This window comes from Bos grunniens, chromosome X, assembly GCF_055505025.1.
Source record: "Bos grunniens cultivar Pamir isolate PY7600 chromosome X, Bosgru_T2T1.0, whole genome shotgun sequence".
Lineage (NCBI taxonomy): Eukaryota > Metazoa > Chordata > Mammalia > Artiodactyla > Bovidae > Bos > Bos grunniens.
In genome coordinates, this window is record NC_141194.1 from 48,052,684 (window position 1) to 48,077,148 (window position 24,465).

Consider the following 24,465-nt stretch of genomic DNA (forward strand, 5'->3'; position numbering starts at 1 on the left):
ATATATTTATAATTGTTTTATCTTCTTCTTGGATTGATCCTTTGGTCATTATGTAGTGACCTTCTTTGTCTCTTTTCACAGCCTTTGTTTTAAAGTCTATTTTATCTGATATGAGTATTGCTACTCCTGCTTTCTTTTGGTCTCTATTTGCATGGAAAATCTTTTTCCAGCCCTTCACTTTCAGTCAGTATGTGTCCCCTGTTTTGAGGTGGGTCTCTTGTAGACAACATATGTAGGGGTCTTGTTTTTGTATCCATTCAGCCAGTCTTTGTCTTTTGGTTGGGGCATTCAACCCATTTACGTTTAAGGTAAATACTGATAAGTATGATCCCGTTGCCATTTACTTTATTGTTTTGGGTTCGAGTTTATACACCGTTTTTGTGTTTCCTGTGTAGAGAATATCCTTTAGTATTTGTTGGAGAGCTGGTTTGGTGGTGCAGAATTCTCTCAGCTTTTGCTTATCTGAAAAGCTTTTGATTTCTCCTTCATACTTGAATGAGATCCTTGCTGGGTACAATAATCTGGGCTGTAGGTTATTTTCTTTTATCATTTTAAGTATGTCTTGCCATTCCCTCCTGGCTTGAAGAGTTTCTATTGAAAGATCAGCTGTTATCCTTATGGGAATTCCCTTGTGTGTTATTTGTTGTTTTTCCCTTGCTGCTTTTAATATTTGTTCTTTGTGTTTGATCTTAGTTAATTTGATTAATATGTGTCTTGGGGTGTTTCTCCTTGGGTTTATCCTGTTTGGGACTCTCTGGGTTTCTTGGACTTGGGTGATTATTTCCTTCCCCATTTTAGGGAAGTTTTCCACTATTATCTCCTCAAGTATTTTCTCATGGTCTTTCTTTTTGTCTTCTTCTTCTGGAACCCCTATGATTCGAATGTTGTAGCGTTTAATATTGTCCTGGAGGTCTCTGAGATTGTCCTCATTTCTTTTAATTCGTTTTTCTTTTATCCTCTCTGATTCATTTATTTCTACCATTCTATCTTCTAATTCACTAATCCTATCTTCTGCCTCTGTTAATCTACTATTTGTTGCCTCCAGAGTGTTTTTAATTTCATTTATTGCATTATTCATTATATATTGACTCTTTTTTATTTCTTCTAGGTCTTTGTTAAACCTTTCTTGTATCTTCTCAATCCTTGTCTCCAGGCTATTTATCTGTGATTCCATTTTAGTTTCAAGATTTTGGATCAATTTCACTATCATTATTCGGAATTCTTTATCAGATAGATTCCCTATCTCTTCCTCTTTTGTTTGGTTTGGTGGGCATTTATCCTGTTCCTTTATCTGCTGAGTATTCCTCTGTCTCTTCATCTTGTTTAAATTGCTGATTTGGGGGTGTCCTTTCTGTATTCTGGCAGTTTGTGGAGTTCTCTTTATTGTGGCGTTTCCTCACTGTGTGTGGGTTTGTACAGGTGGCTTGTCAAGGTTTCCTGGTTAGGGAAGCTTGTGTCGGTGTTCTGTTGGGTGGAGCTGTATTTCTTCTCTCTGGAGTGCAATGAAATGTCCAGTAATGAGTTATGAGATGTCTATAGTTTTGGGGTGACTTTGGGCAGCCTGTATCTTGAAGCTCAGGGCTGTGTTCCTTTGTTGCTGGAGAATTTGCTTGGTATGTCTTGCCCTGGAACTTATTGGCCCTTGTGTGGTGCTTGGTTTCAGTGTCGGTATGGAGGCATTTGATGAGCTCCTGTCAATTAATGTTCCTTGGAGTCAGGAGTTCCCTGGAGTCAGGGTTTGGACTTAAGTCTCCTTCTTCCGGCTATCGGTCTTATTTTTACAGTAGTTTCAAAACTTCTCCTTCTATACAGCACCATTGATAAAACATCTACATTAAAGATGAAAAGTTTCTCTATGGTGAGGGTCACTCAGAGAGGTTCACAGGGTTACATGGAGAAGAGAAGAGGGAGGAGGGAGTTAGAGGTGACCCAAATGAGATGAGGTGAATCAAGAGTGGAGAGAGTGGGCTAGCCAGTAATCACTTCCTTATGTGCACTCCACAACTGGACCACTCAGAGATGTTCACAGGGTTATACAGAGAAGAGAAGAAGGAGGAAGGTGACAGAGGTGGCCCGAAGGGTAAAAGGGGGGAATGAAAAGGAGGGAGACAGATCCAGCCAGTAATCAGTTCCCTAAGTGTTCTCCACCGTCTGGAACACACAGAAATTCACAGAGTTGGGTAGAGTAGAGAGGGGTTAGGGAGGAGACACAGGCGACCTGGTGGAGAAAAAGGAGAGTCCAAAGGGAGAGAGAGCAGTCAAGCCAGTAATCTCACTCCCTAGTGAAAAATGGGTCCTGAAGATTGGGCCCTTAAAGGTACAAAATTGGTAACAAATACATAAAAGCAAAAATTAAAAATCTAGAGTAGAGTTTGGAATTTCAAAAATATGATGTTAAAGAAAAGAAGAAGGAAAAGAAAGAGAGAAAAAACGAACAAACAAAAACAATCAAGGTCGCGAAAATTATAAAGAAATTACAGGTACAAAATTGATAACTAATACCAAAAAGCAAAAATTAAAAATCTAGAGTAGAGTTTGGAATTTTAGATATACAATGTTATATAAAAGAAGAAGAGAAAGAAACAGAGAAGAAAAGAAGAAAAGAAAAAAAAAAGTCACAGAAATTATATAAAAAAAAACTATAGGTACAAAATTGATAACATATACCAAAAAGCGAAAATTAAAAATCTAGAGTAGAGTTTGGAATTTCAAAAATACAATGTTAAAGAAAAGAAGAAAAAAACAAAACCAAAAAAACAAGGTCAAAAAGTTATAAAATATATATATATGAAGTTTGCTGAAGAAGGAAAAAATAGGGTCTTTTTTTTTTTTTTTGCAACGTAATAGGTTATAAGAGTGAAAATTAAAGGAACAATAGAGGACTTAAAAAATTTTTTTTAATTAAAAAAAAAAGAATGATCGTAAAAATAATAAAAATATATCTAGGACTTTCTTGGTTTTTTTGTGGGTGATGTGGGTTCAGTTCATTTTTGGCTAGTTCCTTGGTCAGACTTATATTTCTCAAGATCTATAGGCCCCTTCCTATGTAGTCCGTAGTAACCACAGGGTTTTGATCTATTGCCTGTAGCTTCCAAGGCGTTTCCCTCTGTTGTATCTTCTTCTTTTTGCTAGTCTCTTCAGTATCTGGTTTCCGCCCTGACACAAAGGGCATGGTGGAGGACAATTTTTTTTTTTTTTTTAAGGCTTACTTGTTCAGTCACCCTGTGGGGAGGGAGGGAGGGATGCTGCAAACAAATAACACTGGTGTGGGCTCCCAGTGCCTCAGCCACCCTGGGTCTGCCCCCGCTCATGGCACGTGTAGCCTCCCTGTCCACACTGCTCGGACTCTAGGTTGTTCTGCCGGGAACAATCCAAGGCCGGCCCTGGGCTGCATGCACCTCCCAGGTCCAAGCCGCTCAGGTTCAGGCACTCGGGTAGTCCTCAGAGGCGCAGACTCAGTTGGGCCTGCGTTTTGTGCTCTTCCCAGGTCTGAGCAGCTCAGGTGATGAGGTGTTTGGCGAGCGCCAATGCTGCGACTTATCGCCTCCCCGCCACTCGGTTATCTGGGTGTAAAACCGGCACACCTTCTCAGGCAGATGTTGACCGTCCAGACCCCCAAGAAGTTTTAGTTAGCAAAGAAGCCTGCTTATAGTTTTATAGATAATGTCTCTCTGGGGCTGCGATTGCCCACTTCTGGCTCTGGCTGCCTGTCCCCCGAGGGGGAAGGTCTGCAGCCGGCTATCTCTGTTCAGTCCTTTGTTCCATGCGCGGGCCTGGCGGTCTTAGGTTAGGGCTGGCTTTTTGCATGGTAGATATCCCACAGTCTGGTTTGCTAGCCCAAATTATTTCGCTCAGATAGCGCTCAGGGTATTCAGGCCAGATTCTTACTCTCAGCGATGCAGCCCACGCCGCGCCTCCCTGCCCAGCCCCCGCTTGCTAATGGCGGATGCAGGCGTCTGTGCTGCTTCTCCGCTGGGGGAGTTACCGTAGGGCTTGCAATCTGCGAGTTTTAATTGTTTATTTACTTTTTCTCCCTGTTATGTTGCCCTCTGTGCTTCCAAAGCTCGGCACAGATTCGGCAGTGAGAAGGTTTCCTGGTGTTTGGAAACTTCTCTCTTTTTAAGATTCCCTTCCCGGGACGGAACTCCGTCCCTCCCTCTTTTGTCTGTTTTTTTTTTTTTTTTTGTCTATAATATTTTTTCCTACCTCCTTTCGAAGAGTTGGGTTGCTTTTCTGGGTGCCTGATGTCCTCTGCCGGCATTCAGAAGTTGTTTTGTGGAATTTACTCGACGTTTAAATGCTCTTTTGATGAATTTGTGGAGGAGAAAGTGTTCTCCCCGTCCTACTCCTCTGCCATCTTGGCTCCACCCCCCCCCCCCCCGGGCTTTCTATTTTGTTCCATTGATCTATATTTCTGTCTTTGTGCCAGTACCATACTGTCTTGATAACTGTGGCTTTGTAGTAGAGCCTGAAGTCAGGTAGGTTGATTCCTCCAGTCCCATTCTTCTTTCTCAAGATAGCTTTGGCTATTCAAGGTTTTTTGTATTTCCATACAAATTGTGAAATTATTTGTTCTAGCTCTGTGAAGAATACCATTGGTAGCTTGATAGGGATTGCATTGAATCTATAAATTGCTTTGGGTAGTATACTCATTTTCACTATATTGATTCTTCCAATCCATGAACATGGTATATTTCTCTATCTATTAGTGTCCTCTTTGATTTCTTTCACCAGTGTTTTATAGTTTTCTATATATAGGTCTTTAGTTTCTTTAGGTAGATATATTCCTAAGTATTTTATTCTGTCCGTTGCAATGGTGAATGGAATTGTTTCCTTAATTTCTCTATTTTCTCATTATTAGTGTGTAGGAATACAAGGGATTTCTGTGTGTTGATTTTATATCCTGCAACTTTACTATAATCATTGATTAGTTCTAGTAATTTTCTGGTGGAGTCTTTAGGGTTTTCTATGTAGAGGATCATGTCATCTGCAAATAGTGAGAGTTTTACTTCTTCTTTTCCTATTTGGATTCCTTTTATTTCTTTTTCTGCTCTGATTGCTGTGGCCAAAACTTCCAAAACTATGTTGAATAGTAAAGGTGAAAGTGAGCACCCTTGTCTTGTTCCTGACTTTAGAGGAAATGCTTTCAGTTTTTCACCATTGAGGATAATGTTTGCTGTGGGTTTGTCATATATAGCTTTTATTATGTTGAGGTATGTTCCTTCTATTCCTGCTTTCTGGAGAGTTTTTTTTTTTTTTTTTTTTTTTATCATAAATGGATGTTGAATTTTGTCAAAGGCTTTCTCTGCATCTATTGAGATAATCATATGGTTTTTATTTTCCAATTTGTTAATGTGGTGTATTACATTGATTGATTTGCGGATATTGAAGAATCCTTGCATCCCTGGGATAAAGTCCACTTGGTCATGGTGTATGATCTTTTTAATGTGTTGTTGGATTCTGATTGCTAGAATTTTGTTAAGGATTTTTGCATCTATGTTCATCAGTGATATTGGCCTGTAGTTTTCTTTTTTTGTGGGATCTTTGTCAGGTTTTGGTATTAGGGTGATGGTGGCCTCATAGAATGAGTTTGGAAGTTTACCTTCCTCTGCAATTTTCTGGAAGAGTTTGAGCAGGATAGGTGTTAGCTCTTCTCTAAATTTTTGGTAGAATTCAGCTGTGAAGCCGTCTGGACCGGGGCTTTTGTTTGCTGGAAGATTTTTGATTACAATTTCAATTTCTGTGCTTGTGATGGGTCTGTTAAGATTTTCTATTTCTTCCTGGTCCAGTTTTGGAAAGTTGTACTTTTCTAAGAATTTGTCCACTTCTTCTACGTTGTCCATTTTATTGGCATATAGTTGTTGATAATAGTCTCTTATGATCCTTTGTATTTCTGTGTTGTCTGTTGTGATCTCTCCATTTTCATTTCTAATTTTATTGATTGGATTTTTCTCCTTTTGTTTCTTGATGATTCTGGCTAATGTTTTGTCAATTTTATTTATCCTTTCAAAGAACCAGCTTTTGGCTTTGTTGATTTTTGCTATAGTCTCTTTTGTTTGTTTTGCATTTATTCCTGCTCTAATTTTTAAGATTTCTTTCCTTCTACTAACCCTGGGGTTCTTCATTTCTTCCTTTTCTAGTTGCTTTAGGTGTAGAGTTAGGTTTTTTATTTGACTTTTTTCTTGTTTCTTTAGGTATGCCTGTATTGCTATGAACTTTCCCCTTTGGACTGCTTTTACAGTGTCCCACAGGTTTTGGGTTGTTGTGTTTTCATTTTCATTCGCTTCTATGCAAATTTTGATTTCTTTTTTGATTTCTTCTGTGATTTGTTGGTTATTCAGCAACGTGTTGTTCAGCCTCCATATGTTGGATTTTTTAATAGTTTTCTCCTGTAATTGAGATCTAATCTTACTGCATTGTCGTCAGAAAAGATGCTTGGAATGATTTCTATTTTTTTGAATTTACCAAGGCTAGATTATGGCCCACGATGTGATCTATCCTGGAGAAGATTCCATGTGTGCTTGAGAAAAAGGTGAAATTCATTGTTTTGGGATGAAATGTCCTATAGATATCAGTTAGGTCTAACTGTTCTATTGTATCATTTAAAGTTTGTGTTTCCTTGTTAATTTTCTGTTTAGTTGATCTATCCATAGGTGTGAGTGGGGTATTAAAGTCTCCCACTATTATTGTATTATTGTTAATTTCTCCTTTCATACTTGTTAGCATTTGTCTTACATATTGTGGTGCTCCCGTGTTGGGTGCATATATATTTATAATTGCTTTATCTTCTTCTTGGATTGATCCTTTGATCATTATGTAGTGACCATCTTTGTCTCTTTTCACAGCCTTTGTTTTAAAGTCTATTTTATCTGATATAAGTATTGCTACTCCTGCTTTCTTTTGGTCCCTATTTGCATGGAAAATCTTTTTCCAGCCCTTCACTTTCAGTCTGTATGTGTCCCCTGTTTTGACGTGGGTCTCTTGTAGACAACATATGTAGGGGTCTTGTTTTTGTATCCATTTAGCCAGTCTTTGTCTTTTGATTGGGGCATTCAACCCATTTACGTTTAAGGTAATTACTGATAAGTATGATCACATTGCCACTTACTTTATTGTTTTGGGCTTGAATTTATACACCATTTTTGTGTTTCCTGTCTAGAGAAGATCCTTTAGTATTTGTTGGAGAGCTGGTTTGGTGGTGCAGAATTCTCTCAGCTTTTGCTTGTCTGAAAAGCTTTTGATTTCTCCTTTGTATTTGAATGAGATCCTTGCTGGGTACAATAATCTGGGCTGTAGGTTATTTTCTTTCATCATTTTAAGTATGTCTTGCCATTCCCTCCTGGCTTGAAGAGTTTCTATTGAAAGATCAGCTGTTATCCTTATGGGAATTCCCTTGTGTGTTATTTGTTGTTTTTCTCTTGCTGCTTTTAACATTTGTTCTTTGTATTTGATCTTTGTTAATTTGATTAATATGTGTCTTGGGGTGTTTCTCCTTGGGTTTATCCTGTTTGGGACTCTCTGGGTTTCTTGGACTTGGGTGATTATTTCCTTCCCCATTTTAGGGAAGTTTTCAACTAGTATCTCCTCAAGTATTTTCTCATGGTCTTTCTTTTTGTCTTCTTCTTTTGGGACCCCTATGATTCGAATGTTGTAGCGTTTAATATTGTCCTGGAGGTCTCTGAGATTGTCCTCATTTCTTTTAATTCGTTTTTCTTTTATCCTCTCTGATTCATTTATTTCTACCATTCTATCTTCTAATTCACTAATCCTATCTTCTGCCTCTGTTATTCTACTATTTGTTGCCTCCAGAGTGTTTTTAATTTCATTTATTGCATTATTCATTATATATTGACTCTTTTTTATTTCTTCTAGGTCTTTGTTAAACCTTTCTTGCATCTTCTCAATCCTTGTCTCCTGGCTATTTATCTGTGATTCCATTTTGATTTCAAGATTTTGGATGAATTTCACTATCATTATTCGAAATTCTTTATCAGGTAGATTCCCTATCTCTTCCTCTTTTGTTTGGTTTGGTGGGCATTTGTCCTGTTCCTTTATCTGCTGGGTATTCCTCTGTCTCTCCATCTTGTTTAAATTGCTGAGTTTGGGGTGTCCTTTCTGTATTCTGGCAGTCTGTGGAGTTCTCTTTATTGTGGCATTTCCTTGCTGTTTTTGGGTTTTTACAGGTGGCTTGTCAAGGTTTCCTGGTTAGGGAAGCTTGTGTCGGTGTTCTGGTAGGTGGAGCTGTATTTCTTCTCTCTGGAGTGCAATGAATTGTCCAGTATTGAGTTATGAGATGTCTATGGTTTTGGGGTGACTTTGGGCAGCCTGTATCTTGAAGCTCAGGGCTGTGTTCCTTTGTTGTGGGAGAATTTGCTTGGTATGTCTTGCCCTGGAACTTGTTGGCCCTTGTGTGGTGCTTGGTTTCAGTGTAGGTATGGAGGCGTTTGATGAGCTCCTGTCAATTAATGTTCCTTGGAGTCAGGAGTTCCCTGGAGTCAGGGTTTGGACTTAAGCCTCCTGCTTCCAGTTATTGGTATTATTTTTACTGTAGTTTCAGAGCTTCTCCTTCTATACAGCACCATTGATAAAACATCTACATTAAAGATGAAAAGTTTCTCAACCGTGAGGGTCACCCAGAGAGTTTCACAGTGTTACATGGAGAAGAGAAGAGGGAGGAGGGAGTTAGAGGTGACCCGAATGAGATGAGGTGGAACCAATAGAGGAGAGAGTGGGCTAGCCAGTAATCACTTCCTTATGTGCACTCCACAACTGGACCACTCAGAGATGTTCATGGAGTTATACAGAGAAGTGAAGAAGGAGGAAGGAGACAGAGATGGCTAGGAGGATAAAAGGAGGGAATGTAAAGGAGGGAAACAGATCCAGCCAGTAATCAGTTCCCTAAGTGTTCTCCACTGTCTGGAACACACAGAAATTCACAGAGTTGGGTAGAGTAGAGAAGGGTTAGGGAGGAGACACAGGCGACCTGGTGGAGAAAAAGGAGAGTCCAAAGGGAGAGAGAGCAGTCAAGCCAGTAATCTTGCTCCCTAGTGAAAAATGGGTACTGAAGATTGGGTTCTTAAAGGTACAAAATTGGTAACAAATACATAAAAGCAAAAATTAAATATCTAGAGTAGCGTTTAGAATTTCAAAAATATGATGTTAAAGAAAAGAAGAAGGAAAAGAAAGAGAGAAAAAACGAACAAACTAAAATAAGGTCATGAAAATTATAAAGAAAATATAGGTACAAAATTGATAACTAATACCAAAAAGCAAAAGTTAAAAATCTAGAGTAGAGTTTGGAATTTCAAAAATACAATGTTAAAAAAAAAAGAAGAAGAAAAAGAAAGAGAGAAACAAAAACAAAAACAAGCAAAGTCGCAAAAATTATAAAGAAAATACAGGTACAAAATTGATATCAAATACCAAAAAGCATAAATTAAAAATCTAGAGTACAGTTTGGAATTTCAGATATACAATATTATATAAAAGAAGAAGAGAAAGAAACAGAGGGGAAAAAAAAGTCACAGAAATTACAAAGAAGACTATAGGTAGAAAATTGATAACAATACCAAAAAACTAAAATTAAAAATCTAGAGTAGTGTTTGGAATTTCAAAAATACAATGTTAAAGAAAAGAAGAAGAAGAAAAAAAAAAAAACAAGGTCAAAAAATTATAAAAAATATATATATGAAGTTTGCTGTAAAAAAATAGGGTTTTTTTTTTTTTTCAAAGTAATAGGTTATAAAAGTGAAAATTAAAGGAATAATAGAGGACTTAAATTTTTTTAAAAAAAATTTAAAAAAAGAAAGAATGATTGTAAAAATAGTAAAAATATATCTAGGACTTTTTCTGGTTTTGTTGTGAGTATTGTGGGTTCAGTTCATTTTTGGCTAGTTCCTTGGTCCGACTTATATTTCTCAAGATCTATAGACCCCTTCCTATGTAGTCGGTAGTAACCACAGGGTTTTAATCTATTGCCTGTAGCTGTTATAGCTTCTTCTGTTTGCTGGTCTCTTCAGTGTCTGGTTTCCGCCCTGACACGAAGGGGATGGTGGAGGACACTTTTTTTTTTTTTTTTTAAGCTCACTTGTTCTGTCGAGCTCCTTTCAAAGACTTGGGTTGCTTTTCTGGGTGCCTGATGTCCTCTACCGGCATTCAGAAGTTGTTTTGTGGAATTTACTCGGCGTTTAAATGTTCTTTTGATGAATATGTCTGGGAGAAAGTGTTCTCCCCGTCCTACTCCTCCACCATCTTGGCTCGGAACCTAGTCCAGTCTTTAAAATAAGCATCTAAACTGGCGCGAAAATATCAGGAATTGGAAGGAAGAGAATATGATTATAAAATATAATATAGAGGTTCAATCAGTAAGACTTGCCATTTAGTTGGATTTTAAATTCATGAGAGTGGGGAGACAAAGTAAACTACATTTTTGAATCTAGGTAATTAGGAGGATTTTGATGTCATCACTAGATACTGGGAGCACGGATTGAGTAATAGCATTTTTTTTCCAAAGGAGGAAGGTGAATTCATAACAATTTTAGTTTTTTATGTGTTGTCAGGTCAACTTTCAAAAGACGTCCAGTATCTTTGATTTACAAAATTATGTTAACTTCATATATGCAGCGTTGTGATTCAGCGTTTTTGCATATTATTCCCCATTATATGATATTATTTGATAATTACAATTCCTTGTGCTATACAGTATATTCTTGTAGCTTATCTATTTTATACATAGTAGTTCATTTCTGTTAATTCCATTAAATACATAAATAAAAAATTCCAGTATATGATTGAAAGTTTTGGATTACAACTTAATGACAAGGAAGATCTGGCTATTTGAGTCATCAGTACACACAGATTAAAATTGACATCAGAAAGATGGCTGAAAGCTTCCATGGGGAGCATATGGAAAAATAGGAGAAGAGGACTAGAGACAGAACCTTGAACAGCTGCATTTAGGAAGCATCAGCAGGAAAAGGAGATCAGAACAGAGTTAAAGAAGGAAGGACATGATAAACAGGGAGAACAGTAGCAGAGCTGCCTCACTAGAAGTTTGGACCTGGATCTTTAAAGACAAGGACAGTAAAAGAGAAGCTAAGGGTGTCCCAGGAGGGAGAAGAATAAAGTCACAAAAATAAAATGAATATCGGTATGGAAATGATGAAGAAATATCTTAAAGGTCCTGGGACTCACCTGCCACAGCCTTTTAGGGATACCTGGGAACTGGGAGGCATTTCTGACCTGGTCCAACTGGAGATTTATTTTATCCTTTCTAGGTGAGGTTCTCACTTACCAATGGAACATTCCAGAGAGATCTGGCCCTGGTCTCAATGATTCTGCTTGTGTTTCTTGGATCTACTATTCTGCAGTGGATCCCATCAAGGTAAAGGCAATATTGGCTTCTTGGAGATGTCTCAGAAATAGGCAGACTGCCTAGGAAAAAGAAGCTATTAAACAGATGTGGTAAAGAGCCCGGCACTGAAGTCCAGGGACTGAGGGAAATTCCTCAAATCCCGAGCTTGTTTTAATAGGAAAAAGGAGAGATAAAATGATTAGGTAGCACCCATGTTTGTTCTGAGGGCTTTCTTCCTTGTTTCTTCTTCTTGAATAGTATAAGGCAATATGTTATCATTTTAGGAACTTAGAATTGGTTGTCAAGAGATTAGGTTTCTAGCCCAAATTTGGTTCTGTCTTATCTTTTGATTGACTTTAGGCAAGTCATTCTGCCTCTGATTTCTCATCTGGAAAAGGCTAATCTGTGTGGCCAGCCAACCACAGCCAGATGCCAGCAATCAATTTATTGAGAGCCTACTACATTTTAGGCATTTTACCTGGCTCTTTTGATGATAAAAGTATAAGATTCAATTGCCATCTTCAAAGAGTGAGATCTATAATAGCTGTGGGAAACAGATGAATATAAACATAATATTAGCATTGAATATATAAAATATAAGTAAAATATATAATGAGGCTAGGTCTCTCCCACATGGCAAGCTGATACTTTACTTACTGAGCTACACGGGAAGCTATATATATATATATATATATATATATATATATATATATATGTAATGAATTTTAAACATAGCATAGTGTTAGCAACTACTTAAAACTATTTAATAGAAAGTGCTATGGGGTCCATGAGAGAGTGGTTAATTCTATTTGGAGGAGAGAATGAAAGGGAAACTAGAGAAGGCAATGTGATGATAAGTAGATGCACTTTGAGACTTAAAAGTGGAATAGTGGTATAACATAAGATAAGGGATATGGTGTAGGAGTGGGCATTACAAAGAAGAAGAAACAACCTGAGAAAAGGCACTGGGTTGTGAAAGTGATTGGTGGGTTTGGAGATCAATGAATATTCCTGCAGAGATAAATCATAGGTGAAATAGCATATCTTACCTGTGCCCCAAGGTGGTTGTGAAGATAGATTCAGATAATACAGTTGAGCCTCTTATAAATACAAGGCATTATGATAAAGTGCTGAGGACACAGTGGGCTTGGATGTCAGCCTATCTCCCTGTAGAGCACCTATTGCCCAGGAACAACTACATCTTGTTCATTCCTTCCCCATCCTCAGGACATGTACAGTGGCCTGGTGGGACCCTTGGCCATCTGCCGAAAAGGCATCCTGGAGCCCTACGGAGGACGACGTGACATGAACCGAGAATTTGCCTTGTTATTCTTGATTTTTGATGAGAACAAGTCTTGGTATCTGGAGGAGAATGTGGAAACTTATGGGTCCCAGGATCCAGGCCGTGTTAACCTACAGGATGAGACTTTCTTGGAGAGCAATAAAATGCATGGTCTGTAGAAAGGAACCTATCCCATTTCCTTACTGGTTTCATGGAGGTATTTTTGATAGGCCCATCACAACCTAAGGGAATGTAATCTCTGAAAGGTTAGGAAGGTGGAATGGGGACACATTAGAAGAAATGTCTAGTACTACAGTATTATCTATAATGTGGTTCATGTTAGATCAGGTGCTCAGAAAGCAGGAAGCTGACTCTATAAAGTTGCTGTGGTAACACGAGCACATTTTAACCTGTTAGAAAGTGCAAGACAGACATTTATGACCCTCAATGTACCTGGTGCACTGGCTGATTAGGGCCTCTCTACTTTAAAATTCTGAATTTAGTTTCTCAATATTATCTTGTTTCCTTGCCACTCTGGATCTGAGATATGTTTTATCAATGGATTCTAATATAGATAAATGAAGGACAGCTTGTCTTTTAATCTATTTTTGAAACAATGGTTATATTTACAGATGGAAGGATTGGAGAGAGAGCCTCAAAGAGCAACATACTGGGTTATATTACAAATAAGAACTTTTTGATGCTCAAATGGATTTTGGAGGGAAATTGTGCACCCAAACCTTCCTTTGTTCTACATATTTGTGTATCTTTTAAAAATAGAGAAAATCTCAACTAAGAGGAAGAATTTCAGTGCAGGGGAATGTAGTAGTGCAATATTTCTTTGATTTGAGGGTAAATTGAAACTTTGATAGCTACTCTACTGGAACTCAATAGTAGTATCTCATTGTCACACAAATTATAGCTATTTCCCCTTGATGGAAATATGAGTTATTCACATTGGATCTGTTGACTCAAATACATTACAGAGTGACTTTTTAGCTCCTTTCAAATCTGATAAATAAATTGCCCAAAACCAAATGGAATGAGGATACAGATCTTGCTAGTGCAGGGGTTTGGCTAATGCTCATTTCCATTTGATGTTTAAGTGTTTATTCATCCAACTCTTCAGATATCAGTCTACTTATCTATCAAGTATTTATTGAACACTCTCTGAATGTGGGCATTAGAGATAAAACAACAAAAAAAGTAATGTTGGAGTCTGAGAGCAAATAAATAAGACCTTCCTTCCTGTCTAGATTTCTGAACTAATTGAGAAAGAGACAGAGCTGCTTAAGATCAAATGTGAACTTACTGACAAAGCTAGTTGGCAAACTGAATTTAGTTTTGCAGCAAAATGGGCTTGCTAATACTGCCCCAACAATGGGTAGATTTTATGTCCTGTTATTGACATAGAGGGACAAAAACAGCCCTCCTTCTTTTCAGAGGCAAAATCTTCCCCATGATGGAATAACAAATCCATTTGCACCACTTCCAGTGGTCTGATCTAAGAGAGAGAAGATTCAGAATGGGGCTGAGTTGAGTATATTTAGTTCCTTTCTCAAATACAAAATTTGACTAGAGTAAATAAACAGGCTATAAATGTTCCTTCCATTATTTCCTCTCTTGGATGAAGAGTATCAATTATCTTCCCTCTATGAAAATATTAAAAGTGGAGAAGTTTATCCTGGGTATACTCTTGAAAGTGTGAATTAACACAGTGCTGAATGGTTTATTATCTTTAGAGCATTAGATGTGTCCTGGGAAGAAGCAGATAGGGAGTCCTATGCATTAATATCATTATTAATTCCAAGAATGTGACAAGTATTTTTTAACATATATTGTAGGATCAGGTGTCTGCTTGGTGTTCTGAAGAATACGGGTACAGTGTTATAGTATATACATTTATTTCCTGCTTATTAAAAACCTTCAACCTATTTGGGGATATGAAATTCCACAAATTAAAAGATAGATGAATGTAGGAGGCAGTTTCTAGCGAGTTCCAAAGAGTGATACAGATAGTACTGGAGGAGTTTAGATGTGGAAGAGGATGCAGAGAATGAGGGGTCCTAAGAGGAAAAAGATCAGGGAACTATTGTTAGAAGAAGTGAAAATATGACTGAGCTTTGAAAAGATGAGTAAAAGGAAGAATTTTTGAGAGGGAAGATCAGAAACACGAGCAAGAACACAAAGAACATGAATAAGGGGCCAAAATAAGGGATGGTTAAGAAATTACCCTAATTGAAATATGTTAGATAGTGTTAGACACGTATGGGAAAGCTTGGGACTATATTTTGAAGGACCTTGTTGGTCTAAGGAGTCATGGACTTGATCTTTTGGGCGGGGCGGGGGGGGGTGGCTTTTAAGGTATTTTAAGCAGCAGAATGACATGGTCATACTAGTTATTAGAGAGACCACTCTTATAGCACCAATGTGGGAGATACATTGGAGAGGGACAAATGGAGTAGAAAAGAGAGAAGCTAGGAGGATGCTGCTGTCATCAGAGATGATAGGGATTATCTTTATGGTAGTGGCAGTGGTAAGTCGAAATGAGATATACAAAATACTTTTTCTTCTCTTACAGCCATTAATGGAAAGCTCTATGCCAACCTCATGGGCCTTACAATGTACCAAGGAGAACGAGTGGCCTGGTACATGATGGCAATGGGACAAGATATTGACCTACACACTGTCCATTTCCATGCAGAAAGCTTTCTCTACCGGGTGAGCTAGAAAGAGGGCTGAGTCCCTCAAGGGTGATTCTAGGAGTTATCTAATCTCCATTGAGAAGGAAGAGGAAAGCAAGAAACAAGATAATAATCAGTTAAAAGATGAAAGGTATTGCACGTGGAGTATTGAGCAGAGAAATCTAGTTTGGGTTTGTATCCCAAGGTCAGTCATTGTCCTCCAAGCCTTATCTTTCCCCTTTGATATAAAAGAAATGAGTGGCTCATTTATGGGATAGGAAGATCAAAGGAATAAATGTTATCAGATCTCAGTCAGGGACTTGAGGCCCAGTGAGCAGTCATCCTAAGAGCAAGAAATTTAAGACAATTGTTTCATGATCTCTGAAAATCCTTAATCCATTCCTGAACTTCAATTCAAAAACTACATTGGACAACACGTGGGTTTTGAAGATTTTGTCTTAGGAAAGGGGGTTAGAGTTGTAGTCATTAATGAGTGGACTTGCTGACAAAGGTCCACATAGTCAAAACTATGGTTTTTCCAGTAGTCATGTATGGATGTAAGAGTTGGACCATAAAGAAGGCTGAGCACTGGAAAAATGATGCTTTCAAACTGTGGTGCTGTAGAAAACTCTTGAGAGTCCCTTGGACAGTAAGGAGATCAAACCAGTCAATCCTTAAGGAAATCAACCCTGAATATTCATTGGAAGGACTGATGCTGAAGCTGAAGCTGAAGTTCCAGTACTCTGGCCACCTGATGTGAAGAGCTGACTCATTGGAAAAGACCCTGATGCTGGGAAAGATTGAGGGCAAAAGAAGAAGGGGGCGACAGAGGATGAGATGGTTGGATGGCATCGCTGACTCAACGAGCATGAGTTTCAGCAAACCCTGGGAGATAGTGAAGGACAGGGAAGCCTGGCATGCTGAAGTCCGTGGGGTCTCAAAGAATTGGACACAACTTAGTGATTGAATAACATAAAAGATTTAGAAATGCTGATAAAGGTGGTGGTATGGAAGATAAAGCAAACTGAGTTTTATTTCTAAAGGAAATACGTGGATCTTTCCTAGGGGTCAAGGCTTAAACCTGCTAAAATGTATGGATATACTAGTTTTTAGCCCCCTAATGAGAGTTGGAATTGATTTAACTTTGGGTCACTTTGAGAAAAGTAGAAAGAGAGAGTCTCCTCTGTTGAGTCAGTTTGTATGGGTGGGTTCACAGAGAAGATAGATAAGGTAGAATCTTTTAGCTGCTCTCTTGGAGTCCTATGTACCTGATGTGGATAACAAAGCCTTATACTTTCTATAAACTCAGATGATTGTTATACCCTTCACTTTTTCTCTCCCACCACCAATCTCTTTTGCAGAGTGGAGAGAGCTACCGGGCAGATGTAGTGGATTTGTTTCCAGGGACCTTTGAGGTTGTGGAGATGGTGGCCAGCAACCCTGGGACATGGCTGCTTCACTGCCATGTTACTGACCATGTCCATGCTGGCATGGAGACAGTCTTTACGGTCTTGTCCCAAAGAGGTAAAGCCTAACTATGCCATCTTCTAGTGTTGTATCTAGTCTATAAGAACCAGAAAATCCCAAGAAGTCTCTTGCATCTGTCTTCTGATCCCAATAAGTACCAGGTTTTAAAACAAAACCCACCCCCCTAGGTGTTCTGTCAACCTTGTTGCTCCCCTGGTCATGCCTCCTAATTTCTTCGACATCTGTTGAGCTCCAATGAATTGACTCAGCCTGAAACTGAGTGGGCTCTATGCATTGATGAGACAAATGATTATACATTATCATTTCCTATATCTTTGGAAAACTTTGTTCTCTGGTAACATACTGCTAGAATGTGTCTTCTAGCTACCACTATAGTACTACTCCCTACCTCAAAGACAAGCACATATAATTCTTTAGTGTGTTTTGTCAGTCCTTAGAATTAAAGTCAAGTGGCGAATTGTTGTATCATCAAGATCCTATAGATCCAAAGCAATAGATTGTCTCCATGTGTAATGGCAGGTCATCTCAAATATGGACCATTTATTATATAAGACACTGCATCAATACATGTCATCAAGAAATGTCCATAAAGAATAGCTCATGTCTCGTTTTAATAATGAGCCAGTCCATAATTTTACCTATTTTTCTTTTGTTTGTTTGACACCCTATAGTCTAATGTGATGTTGTTCCAGTTACATATGAGCTAACCAGGCCAACCAGAGAGAAGAGCTGAAGGCAGATAGCGAATAAAAGACTGATTGTTGGAAAAAGCTTCCTGTGGAAGTAGCAGAGAATGAAAGCCAAAGCTACAATAAAATATTAAAGTGGAGTAAGGCCATTTTTCTACTAAAAGGAGAGAGGAAAGGATGAATGTGTAGCTTTGGGTGAGAGGAAAGGATCAATATGTAGGTTTGGGTGAAAAGTTTGACGAAAAAGATAGACTATTTCTGTCTGATGGGCTATGTTTCATCTGTAATGAAGTGAAAGACAGAGGCTAGGGTAAGGCGCTTGAGAAAAGTGGGCAAAGGTTTGAAATAACCACTCTTGGAAGTGGGGGGAAAAGTTACTCTGAGTGGTGGAAGATAAGTTCATTACTGCCAAGCAGCATTGAGGACTTAAATTTGTACCCAAATAATACTTACTTATACTTAAAAAAATAGAATACTTATATTTACAATTGTATGATGTTTCTCCACCAGCATTCAGGATATATATGAAAAAAGAAAATATAGTTACTGGGGTTTCAGCAAATGATTATAACAGTCCAGGTAATCTAGTAGTTGAAGTGATAAACAATGGAGTCTAACCTGACTAGGAATGGAAGGAAAAACAAGATGAAGCTGGTGAGTTGGGGAAAAAAAAAAAACTGAACTGTCCAAGAGCTAGAGATCTTCATGAGAGGATAAAATAAAAGGTTAAATGGAGTAAGTTGCATTAGAACATAGAATAGAAGAGCATTGTTAGACATTTGAGATGAAGCAGTTCTGCATAATTAGGCCAATGTGACCAGAGTTAGAGTATATTTGAAATTTGTTGGAGTTAAGAGGTCCAAAAACTGTGAGACTTGAGTGTTAGATAGGTCAATACCTACAGTGGGAATTGAGGACAATAAAGACTGAAGCACGTACCGAAGACTTTCATGAATGAAGAGAACTGCTAGGTAACAGTGATAAGAAGTGGTTGCGTTTTTTTCTAGCCAAATATTGAGACTCAAAGGAGAAGGAAATGGCACCCCACTCCAGTACTCTTGCCTGGCAAATCACATGGACGGAGGAACCTGGTAGGCTGCAGTCCATGGGGTCGCTAAGAGTCGGACACGACTGAGCGACTTCACTTTGACTTTTCATTTTCATGCATTGGAAGAGTAAATGGCAACCCACTCCAGTGTTCTTGCCTGGAAAATCCCATGGACAGAGAGGAGCCTAGTGGGCTGCCGTCTATGGGGTTTCACAGAGTCAGACATGACTGAAGCAACTTAGCATCAGCAGCAATGAGCCTCGAAAGACATGAGTCTTTGCAAAAAGGGGAGGAATAAGTGATCTCAAAGTAGTATTGAGAGGATGCAAAGGAAATATTGTCCTCAGAGAAGAGTTCAGCCCCTTTAAAGCAAGAAGAGGAAGAAATAGTCAGAGAGATTGAATATGTATGGATGGGTTTAACAAAGACCAGGGGCTTCCTGAAGGAAAGCTGGAAAAGTGTGGCAAAAATAACAATAATGAAGATGAAGTGCCAATAAATATGTTAATATTGGTAGAGTGGTGATTTACTTTTTGGACTCCCAAGCCTATACACTCGTTCATATTTGTATCAATGCTAAAAAATCAAATCCACATACCAATACTGACTTTGACTACAAGCTAGTTAATTCCAGTCACCTCCATTTTGCTTACTATATCACAGAGAGTTCCCTCCAATCAATGCTAACCTCCTACAACAAGCCTGTGAACAGGTAGGAAGAATAATAAGACTAACCTCTTTTTTTTTTTTTTTTTCCTCCAGAACACTTAAGCACTACCACCACCATCCCTGAAGAGATTGGAAAAGGTAGGGAGAATGACACACAGATTTGGTACTTATATATGTTGTGCATTCGGGGAAAGGTGCAGCGCCTCTAGAAAATGGGCTTCACATGACTGAAAGCTGTACTACAATGCTAACAGGAAGAATCCTGAGATTTATTTAAGACTTCAGAAGCAAGAAATCTAAGGTTAAGCTTCCAGTTAAGCTTCCAGTTAAGCTTCTCTTGGCAGATTTATTCTCTCTGACCCCCATGCCCAGCCACTTTAGTTGAGGGAAATGGCCTCATCTCCAGTTGAAGGCTGCTATCTTATCCTTTCACCTAATATGTGAGGGGAAAGAAAATTCAAAGTCTTACTGAGTTGTGCATAAAGGAGCTACAGCACAGATATGAATTCCCCACAAGAACAGTGTGAAACTAAGACACATGGAATACTAAATAGTTGACTTTTGGGGACCAGCCATTTCTGCACTTCAAGAAAACAGAGATTCTTGTCCTATCCAGGCTAGGTTCAAATAATTATTTTACTTTCTTCCTCATTTGCATCTAAACTGAGAAAGATTCAGAAAGTTATGAAGGTCTAGATCAGATTTTAGAGATCTTCAGTTCAGTCTGGAAATTTTTCAGCTCTATTTGGAAAAGACCTGATGACCTGCCTGGGCTTCCCAGGGGACTCAGTGGTAAAGAACTCGCCTGCTAGTGCAGGAGATGCAGGTTCAATCCTTGGTCCAGGAAGATCCCCTGGAGAAGAAAATGGCAACCTACTCAGTACTCTTGCCTGGAAAAACCCCATCAACAGAGGAGCTTGGAGGGCTACAGTCTATGAGTCACAAAAGTTGGACACAACTTACTGACTGAACAATTATATGCCTAAGTATCTTATAAACAGTCAACCAGGAAACTAGGTTATGTTCTCCAGGGGTTAGGGAGTGGAAAGGTGAAGCAGAGAGAGCAGAGTGCCATACATATATGTGTATGTATATACATATTTGCAGGCTTCTCTGGTTACTCAGACAGTAAAGAATCTGCCTGCAGTGCAGGGGACCTGGGTTCAATCCCTGAGTTGGGAAGATCCCCTGGAGAAGGAAATGGCAACCCACTCCAGTATACTTGCCTAGAGAATTCCATGGACAAAGGAGCCTGGTGAGCTACAGCCCATGGAGTCACAAAGAGTGAGACATGACTAAGTGACTAACACACACACATATACATGTTTTGTACATACATTTGTATATACATTTGTACATACCAGTATGTACATACAAACATATATCTTCATAAGCTCTTGCTTGTTTTACAATGTTGAACAGTGGGAAAACCCCCTCAGAACTGGTGATCTAAAAAAGTCCAGGATTTTCTACATGAGAAACTGAGAGATGGAAAGTGATTTTTCTAAGGTCACAAGAGAAGTAAGTCAGTGGTGGAATGTGAACTCAAGACCAGGATGTTTCCCAGCTTCTGACTGAACTCATTTTATTACATCTTCTCTCAGTTCTGTAAGAATATTGATTCATCCAAGTATACATTCATCAAACACATGCTGACTGCCAGACACACCAAAATAATAAGACATAATAACCATTTTCGAGGAGATTCAAAGTAGAATGAGACACAGAAACAATAATTGTAGTTCTGGATGCTATACATTATTTTTAAAGGTGGGGGGAAATAGTAACAACTGATCAATTATTGTGCATTTGCTATCTTCCAAGAACTATGTTGAATATTTATAAATATTAACTCAAACCTCACAATAAACATTAAAATTAAGCACGCTGGAGAGGGTGTGGAGAAAAGGGAACCCTCTTACACTGTTGGTGGGAATGCAAACTAGTACAGCCACTATGGAGAACAGTGTGGAGATTCCTTAAAAAACTGGAAATAGAACTGCCTTATGATCCACCAATCCCACTGCTGGGCATACACACTGAGGAAACCAGAAGGGAAAGAGACACGTGTACCCCAATGTTCATCGCAGCACTGTTTATAATAGCCAGGACATGGAAGCAACCTAGATGTCCATCAGCAGATGAATGGATAAGAAAGCTATGGTACATATACACAATGGAGTATTAATCAGCCATTAAAAAGAATACATTTGAATCAGTTCTAATGAGGTAGATGAAACTGGAGCCTATTATACAGAGTGAAGTAAGCCAGAAGGAAAAACATAAATACAGTATACTAACGCATATATATGGAATTTAGAAAGATGGTAACAATAACCCAGTGTACAAGACAGCAAAAGAGACACTGATGTATAGAACAGTCTTACGGACTCTGTGGGAGAGGGAGAGGGTGGGAAGATTTGGGAGAATGACATTGAAACATGTAAAATATCATGTAAGAAACGAGTTGCCAGTCCAGGTTCGATGCAGGATACTGGATGCTTGGGGCTAGTGCACTGGGACGACCCAGGGGGATGGTATGGGGAGGGAGGAGGGAGGAGGGTTCAGGATGGGGAACACATGTATACCTGTGGCAGATTCATTTTGATATTTGGCAAAACTAATACAATTATGTAAAGTTTAAAAATAAAATAAAATTTAAAAAATAATTTAAAAAAATTAAGCATGGTTATTATCCTCATTTTATAAAAGAGGAGACAGAAAGCCAGAATTGAGGGTAGCTTGGGTCAATTGGCCCAAGCAAGTAAACTGTTGGATTACAAATAGTATAGGTGCTTTGGGCAAACCAAATAGAGGACCATTATTTTTTTCTAAGTTGTGGGGTGTGCATTTTAATATTTTCCATAAATATAACCAAAACTGAGACATGAACATTATTAATTGTCTAGCTGAATTGATGAAATCTTTGCTGAGACCTATAATGTTTTAAGCTGGGGATAGAATGGTAAGGAAGAAGAAAAGCTGTTCAGGCAAATGAGCAGCATGAGAAAATCTTGAAAGCCTGAAAAAAGGATCACCTATTCTGCAGAACAAGGAATGAGTTGTTATGGCTGAAGAGTAGCAATTAAGAGTAGGGTAGGTTAGAACGTGATTCTGAGAGTTGGAATGTCTGATTTGAGTCTGAGCTTTATTCCATGGGCTAATCGGGGGTCATCAAATGTTCATATGCTGGGGACTAAGAAAATTAGATATTTCACCTAGAAATATCAATGTGACATCAGTGTTATAATGACTCAAAGATGCAAGAGACCAGACAGAACAGTGGCACACTCTTATCATGGCCCAATTGTCAAAGTGAGTATTGATAAGCTAGATAATTGAGTCAAACTGCTTCGCAGGAGATTCTACCTACTACTACTAGTTCTACCTTCTGGAGCCATGCAACAAAAATTCTTTTTTTTTTTTTTTGCTACATCATAAGCCTTTATATATTTTAAGAAATATGTCAAGGCCCTTCTCACTCTGAGTCCTAGTTCTTTGTATGGGGGCATTGGAGCTTCAGTGCTTCTTAAGGATTTTCTCAACTATGTCGTTTTGTTACGTTGATTCCCTATAACCACTGAGTCTATCATCACTGGCTGATCTTTTGAGGTATAAGAACCGTTCTTCTGTCCTATTTGGATGAGCTTATTTCTCCTCTTCCAGAGTTGATTATAAAATATGTCTTTAGGAGTACTCTCCAGCCCATGGTTCCCATTTTCCTCTTGTTCCATTTCAGTAGCAATTCCCAGAAACATTGGAGAAGGCAGTGTGAAGATGCTGGGCATGCAAATCCCTATAAAGGATATTGAGATGCTGACTTCTGTCTTGATTGCCATGGGTGTCATTCTCCTGCTCATTGCTCTGGTTCTTGGAGGTGTGGTGTGGTACCAGCATCGTCAGAGGAAGTTACGGCGCAACAGGAGGTCCATCCTGGATGACAGCTTCAAGCTTCTGTCTCTCAAGCAGTAACAGCTGGATCTTGGAACTGCACATCTGGAATATACTCTCAGCAGGCCATGGACTAGCAGCTGACATGCATTTAAAGGGTATGAGTTGTAGAAAAGGCAGAGGAAGGAATCAAACTCATCTGAGTATTTCTTCACTTATTTATTTGTATGGAAATTGTATTCTTTCTTTTTCTTTAGTTTCTTTGTTCCACTTGGGCATCTGGGGCTGAGTCCCCTGGAATCTCATATCACAAATTTCAATAGCTAGATTATATCACCCACTGACACTTGGAATATCTGGTAATTTCTAAAAACTGAAACATTTTCTCACAAAGTAGATGCCAAAAGTAAGGTTCATTGATTAAGTCTCTATTGCTTTCCAGAACTTAGGCAAATTTTTTCTGAACCAAGGCTAAGTGAGCTGTGACAATAATCCATATCTAAAGACTAAGAACATAGCATAATGGGAAATAAGTGAGGTAGGATTTAAAGATCCAAATTATATTTTTACTTTTCTTGAAAGTGGACCATTTTTGTTAAGTGGGTAAATGCAATATTACTGCCAAGAGCAACTACAACCTCTGGGGACAGAAACTCCTCAGGAAGCCAGTATTCCAAGTTCTTGGTACAGTTGCACTGAAGGGAATGTTGAGTGTCCTCTCCATGCTTTCATCAGAAGATTCTACATATTAAAGTGCTTGTTATAACACCATAAGAGTGAACTTGTTGATTTTGATTGTCTCTGTGGTCTCTTGAAGGTTGTGATTGTTGCTGAAAGAGAGAGCATTCGGTGAGACTGGTGGAAGTGTTTAGGGGTGGGCATAGAATGAGTCTGCCTATCCTTTGTGGATGCTTCAAGTTTGTGTTTGGAAAGTGAAGAAGCTGTCCCGGAGGAGATCTCAAGATCCATAAGTGCCAAAAATATCATAGATGCTAAGAAATGTTGCCAGAGGGAAATAGAGGGCTGAAACTAGGTTCAAACCTTTACACTGGGCAAGGAGAGGAGGGCACAGATCTAGTGAGCTCTTTTGGTAGTTGGGGGTATGAGATGTCTACTTGCAATTTTATAGAGTCCTTCCTCTGGTAATTTAAAGCAATATTCCTTTGTCACAAGTTCAACCCTCTCTAAAACCTCGGTCAAAGAACACAGAAAAGACCCATTCTTACTATGGTATCCACTGTATCATTTTACATGACAAATAGAGAATGGAAGAAGCATCAGGACAGTGAAAACAATAACTTAAATCTATTGTGTTTTATATTTTACAAAACATCTAATACCTAATTGCATTTGACTTCCAT

General features: G+C 38.6%; 1 protein-coding gene across 13 annotated transcripts in view; it reads left to right on the forward strand.

Moving 5' to 3' along the window:
• Window positions 1-23,878, forward strand: part of HEPH (hephaestin) — a 145,390-nt gene extending 121,512 nt beyond the window's left edge. For 5 of the 13 annotated variants that reach the window (XM_086390138.1, XM_086390142.1, XM_086390144.1 and 2 more), the window contains 6 exons: window positions 11,277-11,383; window positions 12,581-12,806; window positions 15,217-15,356; window positions 16,681-16,843; window positions 19,307-19,351; window positions 22,953-23,878. In XM_086390138.1, coding sequence (XP_086246264.1) covers window positions 11,277-11,383; window positions 12,581-12,806; window positions 15,217-15,356; window positions 16,681-16,843; window positions 19,307-19,351; window positions 22,953-23,185 — 914 coding nt within the window. In that variant the 3' untranslated portion in view covers window positions 23,186-23,878. The remainder of the gene's footprint in view (window positions 1-11,276; window positions 11,384-12,580; window positions 12,807-15,216; window positions 15,357-16,680; window positions 16,844-19,306; window positions 19,352-22,952) is intronic. The other 8 variants (XM_086390139.1, XM_086390143.1, XM_086390141.1 and 5 more) reach the window with 5 other exon arrangements.
• Window positions 23,879-24,465: the final 587 nt, after the last annotated feature.